The 12,339-nt window shown below is 38.7% G+C and overlaps 1 protein-coding gene across 1 annotated transcript in view; it reads right to left on the bottom strand.

The window, feature by feature from the left end:
* The window catches only part of LIN28B (lin-28 homolog B), a 97,648-nt gene that overhangs the window by 82,463 nt on the left and 2,846 nt on the right, over positions 1-12,339 (bottom strand). The window contains exon 2 of the mRNA XM_070733277.1: positions 7,448-7,496. Within this exon, the coding sequence (XP_070589378.1) occupies positions 7,448-7,481 (34 nt within the window). The 5' untranslated portion in view covers positions 7,482-7,496. The remainder of the gene's footprint in view (positions 1-7,447; positions 7,497-12,339) is intronic.

Genomic DNA, 12,339 nt, shown 5'->3' with positions numbered 1-12,339 from the left:
GAACATAACTTTGCAGGACTGTTTTTCGCTGCAGTTCGGACAGATTTGGCTTCTTTTCGGTTTAAGAAACCATGGCTGCCTAACTTTCCGCAACAGAAGAAAGTACAGTACTTTGGCTTCCATCTTTTCAGAACGAAGAGACATTTTGTCTTAAAGCTCCTCCACTCCCCTGTAAAGTTTGACACCTCTCATTGGGGGAGGCTGCATGCCTGGGTCCCTCTTTGAAGTTCTGCCCTATCCTAGTCACCTAGTTGCGGTAATGTTCTGCAAGCGACTTCGTGCGTTTTTTTCCGAGAGACAACGTGATGAAAAGTATCCTTTTTATAACACAAAGTACAATATTCCTTACCCACTGAAGTTTATAAAATGTCAATTTGCATTTCGCCTAGTGTTGCTGGCACAAGTCTCAAAGAACACTCCCGTCCATAAGGATTTATACGGAGGGGAGGAAATTAGAAACGCAAAGGCTCCGTCAAACGGGGTAGGTGGAAAGTCTTAAGAAAGCATAAAGGACCTGTTACCTACTCCCTCCGGTTCCAAAGGCACGTGACCTTTGGTTCAGAGCACATTATTGGGTTTTGCAGAGGCTCATTGACTTAAATGACCGTTCTCTCCCCCCCCCTTTTTGTTTTGTTTTTGAAGTGGAGGAGTGCCATAAAGCAATTACAGTACTGAAGGCGTTTCTTTTTTTGAAAGTCTCAGGAAAGAACAAGCTGCAGGCGGTTGTACAGTATTTTCTTTTTAAAGGTGGGTTTTAAAAATGACCGCCCACCAGCCTTGAAACTTGAAAGCCTTCCAGTATTAGCAGGAATTTAAAGTCGGGCCAACGGTCCGATCCAGAGCATGCATGCATTCATTCATTCATTCATTCACTCACTCACTCACTCATTCACTCATTCATTCAATTTCTCCTTGCGGACTCAGGGCGGCTTACAACAAAACATAGTAAAAATGTAAAAATACTCCAATACATAATAACAACAAAAAGTTGAACCCAGTAAAGCCACACACAGTCATCACTCATACATACCGGTGGCCGGGGCGGAGGACCGTAGTTTAAACCAGTGTTTCCCAACCTTGGCAACTTGAAGATATCTGGACTTCAACTCCCAGAATTCCCCAGCCGGCTTAAACGACCCCAGGCCTGCCGACATAGATGTGTTTTAAGTGCTTTTCTGAAGGCGAGGAGAGTGGGGGCAGTATGAATCCCTAGGGGCGTTGATTCCAGAGGAGGGGGGCGCGACAGGAAAGGCTCTCCCAAACAGTCCCGCAGGTCTTAGTGTCTGATGTCCCGATCACTGGGACATATGAGGCAGAAGACAGTCCTGTAGCTAATCTGGTCCTAAGCCATATAGGGCTTTATAGGTCATAACCAACGCCTTGAATTGCGTTCCGAGATGCAATTAGATGCGTTATGCTTTCCGCGCATCGCGTCCCTTCGCCTCGCCGCAAATTCAGCACGTGGGTGCAGGAAAGCGGCGGCTATATCAATAAATACCTCAAAAGCGCTGCCCCGACTTGCGGATCCTGAACGAACGACGCGAGGAGGGAAGTTCTCTCTTCCTGCAAAAAGTCGGTGATCCAGGCATGAAGGTTTAGGTTTCCGATGACCCCCGCGTTCTGCTTCCTAGGCAAAGCGCACACTCCGAACGCCCGAGAAACGCGACTTGCCCCCCAAAAAACCCGGGTCTTGTGGTTGCGACCGCGAGGGCGCAAAAGATGAGCAGGGAAAAGTCGGGGATGGGAGAAGCCACCCCTACGATTCAAGATCTCTAGCTGCAACTCATGCCTCTCGAGCTATTGTGATATTTTTTTAACCCGACGGCGACGGCCGCACCTGCTGTTACGAAAAAGTCAGGGGGGTGGGGGACTACTTTTGGGGAAAGTAGGAATACATAAGTCGGTAGATGGAAGGACATTTAAAAGTGACGCGAAGAAATACAGAAAGCTGCAAACTATTGGCTGGGGCTGGGGATCGTTAGAGAATCTTAGACTCTCAGAGAAACCTTCCATTCCTGCTTCGGGTCTGCATTTTTTTCACCTAGATAAATAACCCTTTCCACTATTTGTTAATAGTCTTAACTATCTTCTCTACTCTGATCCCCCACCCCCACCCCTCGTTGGAATCTTCTGCAGCTTCCGTGTGGAGTCTTTATTTTGGGCACCAATCACATAGCGGGGGGCCGGCGGCTTCCAATATTCCATCTCTTTCCATCCATCCATCCACCATCTCACTCTCTCTCTGCCCCCTCCCTCTCCCTTCCTCTCTCTCTCACATCTACCCATCCACCCATCTTTTACCTACCTACCTACCTACCCACCTAGAATAGAGCAGAACAGAAGAGAATAACAGAGTGGGAAGGGATCTTGGAGGTCTTCTAGTCCAACCTCCTGCTTAGGCAGGAAACCCTACACTACTTCAGGCAAATGGTTACCCAACATCTTCTTTAAAACTTCCGGTGTTGGAGCATTCACAACTTCTGGAGGCAAATTGTTCCACGGATTAATTGTTTAAACTGTCAGGAAATTTCTCCTTAGCTCTAAGTTGCTTGAAACCTTACCGAAGTGAATTGAGAGGCAGGGCTCATTCGTTGTTGTTGTTTTTAAACTAAAGCACTATATAACTCTTCCATAGTTTGCAACAACTTCTTATACCGCAAATATAAACCACCCCGTTTGTTGGATCGGATGTGGCAGATACGAAAACATTTCTTCTCTCCCTCTAACCATGTTCTCCTCCCACCCACTTCGGAATCAAATAGCGAGGAACTGCGCTGAAATGTTGGGTGCAACTGGTCCCTTCACACAATCCAAAGAAGAGAGCAAGTAGCACCGAATTTCGTGCGGTTAGATAATAACCAGTTAAGACCTCCAGGACCAGTCTTCTAAAGCAGTGTTTCCCAACCTTGGCGACTTGAAGGTATTTGGACTTCAACTCCCATAATTCCCCAGCCAGCGAATACTGGCTGTGGAATTCTGGGAGTTGAAGTCCAGATATCTTCAAGTGGCCAAGGTTGGGAAACACTGTTCTAAAGACACGAGGCTCTGCTAAACAAATAATTCCCTCAACAGTCAAACTATTTACTAAGTCTGCACTACTATTACTGTTAATACTAGTTTTTTCCCATCATTCCTATCACCCATCTCCTCCCACTTATGCCTGTATGACTGTAACTTGTTGCTTGCATCTTTAAGACTTTTATTAATATTGTTTCATGACTGCTTACTTGACCCCTATGACAATCATTAAGTGTTGTACCACATGTTTCTTGACAAATGTATCTTTTTCTTTTATGTACGCTGAGAGCATGTGCACCAAAGACAAATTCCTTGTGTGTCCAATCACACTTGGCCAATAAAGAATTCCATTCCATTCCATTCCATCCCACTCTATTCTATTCCTATTATGTTCCCCGCAACTCCTATTTCTGTTCATTTAAACCGCGAGACCTTTTCAGCCAAGATTGAAAAATGACACGCGTGGACTCTTGCTCTTTTCTTTCGCTACTGCCGGTATTAATACCTTATCTCGAATTTTTTTTTTTGCGATACCCTAGTTGTGATTACGGGGGAGAGGAGTGGGGTGGGGAGGGAGGGAATCGAAATAAGAAGCCCTAATCGGTTGGTGCGGGGCAAACTGAAGGGCAGGCAAAAACATTTTGGGTAGGCAAGAGCCCACGGATGAATGTAAGTGAAAAGAATGTTCCAGCGGTATGGAAACTTGGAACTCCCAATTATGCAAGAATCCACCGCCGTCCTTCGAGCCTGGGAACCTTCGCGCGTCCAAGACGAATTTCAGCATCGGGAGGAGGAGACGGAGAAGGAACAGGAAAGGGCGGGGGAGAGAGGCCGCTTTGTAAAATCAGCTGATGCTTTCACCCCCGCCCACTGACGTTCTTTTGTTATTGTTGCTAAAGAAAGGTGCAAAACTGCCTAAATGTATGTATCCAGGTAAGAAAACAGGATTCATTTACGAATCATGTTTACTCGCTAGACAATTTAAAGAGAAAGAAAAAAAACCCATAGAGTACGGTCATCGTGCAAATTTTCAATGGAAACCATATTTTCATTCATTCTCTAAGGAGAGGATCTGGAAAAAACGCTTCATTTTAGAAGCCTTGTAACCTTCAATGGAAAAAAAAGACAATCAATGGATTCTGCAAACAGAAATCTTCAGTCGGACACAACTGCTTCGCTCCGAATTCCCTGCAACTCGCTTCCCAGCAAATATTTATTTATTATTTATTTATGATTTGAATTTCTAGACCGCCCTTCTCCAATGGACTCGGGGCGGCAAAATAAAGATGCAATATAATGTATCCGGGATCTCGTAGTTTTAAAGGGGTATAGAGAGCGAATTAAAGATCGTGCTGCCCAACCCTATATTTCATGCAAACGTTAAGTTTTTAAATTTATTTTTTCTTTAAAAAAAAACACAATCATAAAACCTTCCATTGTCCAGAAAATTGGCCCAGTTCGAGGAGTGTTTTGCGAAGAGGCTTCCCAAAGGCTGCGGGGTGTGGGTGGGTGGGTGAGTGGGCGAGAAACTCCTGGGCGTTTGGACCCTGGGGAGCCTAAGAGGGAAGGCGATTGGAGAGGGCTCGTGTCCCGCGGCCACTTCCTACCGGTGGCTTTGCGACAAAGAGGGCAAAAAGCTGCTTCGGGAGCGGCTTGCAGTCCCAGACCGATTTGGTGGGGCGCTTGCTCAGCGAAATGTTGGAGCCTCGTTTCATAGTCCTTTCCGAGGAGGGCGTGGGGGGGGGGGGAGAGACACCTTGGAAACCCCTCCGAAGGTTCTCCTCGGGCACCGTCTCCTTGAAAAGAATTGGCAGCCCAGGCGTAGAAAGGCTCAGCTATTAGTAGCCGATCGGTAGCGAACGGAGAGGCGTGCGAGACCCAAGTCGGATTCTGCGAACCGATATGCAGGCGACGGCAATAAAAGGACCGAAAAAGATCTGGGCACAGTAACTGGCGCCTCCCCATAGAGGCAGCAGCAGGCGGAGTTGCCTCGGGTAAGAAGATGGGGCTTACAACTCTTTCTACCTTTAATTCTTGCTCCAAGCTCTGTGCTGTGAGTCTTCCCCCCCCCCCCGTTGCTCCGGTTCCTTTCCGTGCGAAAACAGGAAAAAGGAGCAAAAAGAATCGGAAACTTCTTTGCCTGGAAAAGCAGCCAGATTGATGGAAAGGAAGGAGCTAGCTTTACGGTGTTTAAATTTCGCGCTACCTGAACGCGTCTTGTTAATTGTGGCTCATTTTTTCTTATAACGCGGTAGGTAAAGTTGGCTCTTCTATGACTTGTGGACTCCCAGAATTCTTGAGCCAATCATGCTAGCTCAGAAATTCTGGGAGTTGAAACCCACAGGTCATAGAAGTGCCAACGTTGCCTACCCCTGCCTTATAACATCCGCAGAGATTCAGGGCGCATGCGCTACTGAAACTTCGCCCGCCCTCCTCCCATGTCCGGGAGGGGGCATCTTTCAGGGGAGCAGGAAAGTCCATCTGCAGCCATTGTTAAACCAAGGAGGAGCCTGAAGCTGGCAAGTCAGCTGAGAAGAGAGAATAGAATGAATTCAAACTCTAAAGATGGGTTCTTTTTCAGCCAAGACCATCAACAGAGTTGATAGCTCAACTTTGGATCAAAATGCTCAGATCAATGGTGGGGGCAGGGGAGAGAAGACCAATAAGGGAGATAGTCTGTTGGACATAAACATCCTTCTGAGTAAATATAGGAATTTGGGTATAGCATTTAGCAATAACAATAGCATTTAGACTTATATACAGTTTCATAATGCTTTTACAATCCTCTCTAAGCGGTTTACAAAATCAGTGTATTGCCTCCAACAATCTGGGTCCTCATTTTACCCACCACGAAAGGATGGAAGGCTGAGTCAACCTTGAGCCAGTGGTGAGATTTGAACTGCTGAACTACAGCTAGCTGGAGTAGCCTGCAGTGCTGCACTCTAAACACTGTGCCACCCTGGCTCTTAATGGCTATTCCAAATACATTTAAATAGTTTAAAAGAATAGGGCACACTATCTAGATTTTTTTTTTAAAAAAAAAAAACCTATTCCTTTTAGGTATTTAGATCAACAAAACCCTGGAGGTTTCATTTAATGTTGCATTACATATGTCAAATGTCTTAACAGGGAAATCTGTCAAAGTTCCTGTCTCAAAATAGAAAAATAAAGTGCTCATAACATTTGACTTGTTTGGAAAATCAACTGCTCTGGTGTTCTAGCAAGATCTCTAGTGCCCTAGAAGAGAATTAATGTGCATGATGGGCAGTGAAGAGCCACAAAAATCTTTACTACCACACTGTGGTCATGCCTTATTTTGAGGGTGTGACTTGCTGGCCATGTAACCAGGTGGCAGTGGCTTAATGATCATGTGACCAGGAGGGGGTGGCTTAAAGGTCATGTGACTGGCTTAAAGGTGGCCAACTTGATGTGACTCACATCACGGGTTAGGGTTAGGGTGCCTGGCCTCTTCTCGCCTCAAAGAGATACAATTTCCCTATCTATTTACTATTACTGAACATCCAAAATATTTAATTAATATGTACATATACCATATGTGTACATACATATTACACACAGGCACACAAAAATATACACTATCTACTATATAAACTGTATGTATATGCACACACACAGAGACAGAGCTCTTCTAAAATTATACACATTCAACCTCATTTACTGCGATAGGAGAAACATACGCAGAGCCCAGAAGGGGAAAAAAAGAAAAAAAATCATTTCCCCCCCCTACCGGTTATGCGTGCCTGACTAAAGTTTTTCTAGTGGTTATGCGTACTTGACCATACCTGTAGGAGTCCATCAATGATGATGGGGAAAGTGAGATTTGCAGAAATGGGAATCATCTCAAACAGGAAAAATGATTAGCTTCCAGATCATTATTATTCCAGGCTACATAATTTACAGCCTTCACTTATACAGAAAGGTTCTTCAGCTTCCTAGATCTTCAGAATTCAAGGATACAATATAATCTTAAGGCATCGTATTTTTGCATTCTTTCTTCCTTAGGGAAGCTATTGTTCATGTGGCTTTTTCATCCCACTTTCATCCCTCTGCTGTGGCTCCTTTTGGGACCACAATTTTGAGAGGAGCTTCTGGTTTGGACGGTGGGGGAGCAGGGCATGGCAGGAGGAGACTCTATGGCAAGGGGCAGCTCCACAATTGATAGGGCTTTTGGTTTGGACTGGTAGAGGAAAAAGGATGTCATTCTAGGAGGAGACTCTATGGTGGGGGAACTAGACTTCTGGTTGGCTCCAGAACTGAATGGTGGGCTTCCGGTTAGGACCTTTGTGGCTCTTTGTATGTTTAAGGTTGCTGACCCCTGATCTACTGTATCTATTTCAACTTCGTAACGAACAGTTAAGACAAGCACACGGTCAGAATGGATAAGGGGTGGGTTGAAATAAGAACTAACCTGGATCTGTAGAAACTTTCCAGAAGGATTTCATAGTCTTCTGAAGGACCTAGGAATCAGAGAGCTGCAGTCACTACCATGTTAATTCGAGCAGAGCACTCTGTTTAATTCCCCCTTCTCTAGTTTAACAACTCATTAGAGAGCTGTAAAATGCCAGCCCTTGAGTCTATGAAGTGACCTATAAACATTTTAACAGGCTGAGGCTTACATAACGCATTACAACCAACAAATTTAATAATAGGTGAGGCTCTCATCAAAGCAACATCAGAGAAGGCATTTGCCTTTAATGAAAATAACTGAATAACTGCAGAGGTACCTGAAAGTCTTTTTTGGATTGTTGAATTTATCATTTACTAATCATACCATGCAACAAATATTTCAATCAGATCAACAAATACAGCACATGAAATGGGTGGCATTCACTTTGGTCAAAAATGCAACAGGATTTTTAGACAGGTGACATAGGTAATAAATAAATTTTTCCACATATCTTTATTCAAACTGTGTTTTTAAATTTATAAGAAGTTGGGTGACGTTAATGTGCTAGTTCTATTATTCCATTACTTAATGGTGATTATTTGCCTATTGTGCCCTGCATATTTAAGAAATGTCAATATATCAATAATGGAGCAAATACATTTTGACATACATAAACCACTAAGTAGAGATACTGGTAAGCGTCTCCCAGTTACCTGCTTCCATTTCAGTTACTTTGCAAATGGAAGATGGTGTTGAAATTAAATTATTTATTTTGTAAATATTTTCACTAGACTTTACATTCTATAAATTATAGATTGAATTTGTAAATCAACACTTCTGTCTTGAATTAAAGCTACATATTTTTTTCATCCAAACTTAACAAAACTGAACTTGAATAGTACAAACAAAAGAGAAAAAAATAATCATTAGGAAGACAGGCAATGATACTGGGCTATGTTTCAAGTGTGTAATAGTTATAGGGAAACAGAATTCCTTTATTTCAATAAGGAAAATGTTACAAAATGAATTTCTTCAAGGCATCAGTATTTCCTTTGTTTTTAAAGAAAGAACATACAAAGAAAAATATAATTAAATTGCAGTTGAAAGGGTCAGTAGCTCTTCCCTGTATATGATTGACAATGCAAATATGCAGTACTCGGAGTCTGTTCTGAATAATTCAAAACTAGGTCCTATTTCCCACAAAACAGCTCAGTTTCATTTGGCAGGTTAAAGTTCACCTTTTGATACATAAAAGGAAGCCAAACATCAAGAGGCAAAACTGCCCAAATAGTAGCAGATATTTATAACATTTGGCCTAGATCAGATACTACCAAGGTTTCTAGAAAAAAAAGATTAAAAAACAACATTTGAAACTTTCTAGCATTTTGTTTTATTTGGTGTTTAAGTGGCATTACACTAGCCTGCCTTGATACCATTGCTAGCAAAAGAAGGGGAAGAAGAAAAAGATGAGTCTGCAGGACTTGTGAGAACATGAACTGCAACACAATCCACTGACCCTTTCTCATAGGCATGATCAGGCTAGGAAGAATAAATGAAGTCAAAAGTCTGATTGCATTATTGGGCAATGCAAACTATGTAGCATGTTCTGCCTACATATTAATCATTTTGCTGAACTATGGCAGAATGTAAATAGCAAAGGGAGTAAAATAAGAAAGTTTTCAGAAGGCATTTATTAAATATTCTTTGCATTTTGTCCCTCTTTTTCTCTATGTACTTCATTGCTATGTGCATGTTTGTCTATCTGCTCCACAAAGTAAAGCAGTTGTCATATGTAGCTGCCGCTGTATATGACCTGCTTTATTCCACTATTAAGTGTACACTGTGTTTAGCACAGCATTATTCAATTGGTTATTTCATCAAAGAATAATATCAAACAGTCAGGCAGAGGGGTTATGTTTAAAGACTTTGCTAATTCAAATTGCACTGGCTGGCATATGTAATGTAAATAATGATCCTGATTATAAATCAGGATCAGTTGTAAAATTAGAAGATTCTTGAGTTGTTTTGAAGGTGTTTGTAGGGTCCAGTCCTAACATTTCATTCAGCAATATAAAATATATGATATTTTAAATACTATTACATTTCCAATTATAATTTTCTTAATCTGTCTTAATTATTTTAAATTTGTTAGCTACCTGAAATATCAATTACAAATGGAAAATTGCTGTTCAATTAAATAAAAATCAACTTTACTGAAATTACATGGTGAAATTGCCATACACCACATACAGATTAAACTGAGATGATACATAAATAACAGAATTGTGGGAAAATATAAGACATATAAGAAATATAAGTTCACTAATATTTGAAAACTTTGTATAAAAACTTTGTATAAATAAAATATTGTAGCAATGTTCTGTTTGTCTAGTTCTCCCCCCACTTCTTTGTAAAATGATCACCTTCTTAAAAACATTTCATTATAGAAATTATTTTTGTTAGAATTAATATAATTCTTATAAGATAGTGAAATATTAAGAGTGTTTGAAATATATTTCCCAAGCAAGTAAATCCAGTCTAATATTTTCTATATATTTTAAACAAAACAAAAACCTAAACTAACTGAACTACCGGTAATCTAAAATTATACTCAACTGTCAGATATTGATACTGTTTTTCTAAAAACATTCATATTTGTTATTCTATGTATAGTTCTATTTTCAGTTAATGTAAGCATTGAATATTCCCTTAACAAAGTACTACTGTTCAGTTGAGAGGCTTTATTTCCAATGTTAAAAATGCAGTTCATACTTTTAACCTGAACATATAATAATAAAAAACTTTATTTCCAATTTTCCCATTATTTAAACGGGAAAAATTTAATTCCACTATCTACAATTCCTCATAATTAAATGTAATGTAACATAATACACAAACACACACACATTGTTTATTGTTTAGAATAGATTGTTTACCATAACATGTTCTATTAATTGAATTTAAATTTTTATCTCATTGCTTCTAAAAGAAATGTAATTTTCTTTTAATTCAGAGAAAAAATGACCAAGTTTAAGACTAGATTTTAATATTAGTATATTTTATACTAACATCTAAAACATTGTCCTTCATTACCCATGTCTAAAATATTAATGTCTTTGAGACTTTCTATTTTCTACCAAAATGCAATATGTATGAACATTAAATTTTTTTAAACTGCAGATAGACTTTTCAATTTGCCTCCTAAAAGAACCTAAAGCAATGCTGAAATATTTATAGTAAGCCCTACTGAGTTCAGAGGCACTAATCTGAATATATAAATCATAGTAGAATCACAAAAAGGTTAATTACATGATGTAAAAATTAAAATAATATTTTATCAGAAAGAGTACATTTCATTTTTGATACGAATTATATTTTAAAGTAAATGATTCATTCCCACTTGTTATACCATTTCTTACTAAGCACCTCTCTGACAGATATGAAATATAAAGTAAATAAAAGTATAAAATAAAGACTTTAAACACAAAGTTGTTAAATTATATGAAGTTTATTTAACCTACATTTTCACTGTAGGATCCCACAGTATATTGTATTCAATTAGTGTTTCAAGCATTAATATTTTATTGAAGAAAAAATTAGTCATAAATTAGTATTATTTTAGTTATAGTGATGACACTTATGTAAAGGTAATACTGTATATAAATACAGGATTCTTAGCTTTCATTCTATCTACTCTCATATAAAATGAAAGATTAAAATTAAGTCCACAATGTTAAATTATTCATTTTCTGCAAGCAAGTAAAATTTTGCTTTTAGAAAGCTAAAATTTATGGGTTTTAATCAATGGACTTCCCAAAATGTTAGTTTAAAAGATCATATCTCATATAATGATTTTTTTTCTGAGTTAATGAAGCAGTTGCAGAATTAAAAATGTGTTCACAGAAATCTATAAAGAAATTGTTGGTAAAATGTTCCTCTCTGGAAATTAAATGTTAGCACTTTTTAAGATGTAATTAACTTAAAAACTAATGTATGACACAGAATGACAGATTAAAAACCATTAATGTTTGCAACATATTTTTTGGGGGGAGGGGGAGACTGAAGAAAAATATCAGCTTTCAGAAGCATGCAAGTTTTGATCTACTATAGCAAAACAAAATATGCAGCTTACATTTGTGTGATTTTGAATCTAGATCATTTTCAGTGAATTGAATTCCCACCTTTGGTTTTATAAATTAGGAGATTCCATGTTAATAATATAAAAAAATTGTAAAAATAGCTAATAACCTTTTTTTTAAAAAAAGTATATATCTGAGTATTATTTCCTTTAAATGATAAATTGAATTTTATATCACATATTAATTATTAGAAAAATATACATACATTTATTGAGCTACTTTATAAATTATATAACATACTACTTCATTAAAACTTATAGATTACTGTTTTGCAAATTTGTTTTGGCAAAAAATAAAATTGCTCTTTGATAAACTGTATGATTACATCCCAGTTTGTCACATTTTGCTTTTAAACTGAAAATCCAAAAATCCAATTTATTCTATTTTTAGAAACAGATGTCAAGCCATCCTATGTTCAAAGTAGGAAATTAAAGTGAACTAGCACAGAGCTGCTTCCAAATAACATTTTTGTTAAAACTATTAAAATTTAATTAGCAGATAAACAAAATTACTCATCTGTATTTTATCTTCTTCAATATTATTTAATATGGTATTTGCCTGAAACTTTAATATAGGTGTTATGCAAACTCTTTTATCCTTGGTTAGAAGTCTCAACATCAACTTTCATGATGCCTTTCAAAACCTCAGCATCCAAAAAGTTATCGTTCATGCCTAAAGGTGTTCACAGGAGGATTTAGGTTGGATGTATCAAAATAAATTAAATCTTTCCATTTCAACTAGTTAATATAAAATCAGAAGAGATTGGAGCATTTT

Source organism: Erythrolamprus reginae, chromosome 1, assembly GCF_031021105.1.
Source record: "Erythrolamprus reginae isolate rEryReg1 chromosome 1, rEryReg1.hap1, whole genome shotgun sequence".
Taxonomy (NCBI): Eukaryota; Metazoa; Chordata; class Lepidosauria; order Squamata; family Dipsadidae; genus Erythrolamprus; species Erythrolamprus reginae.
This window is presented reverse-complemented; position numbering and strand designations above follow the sequence as displayed.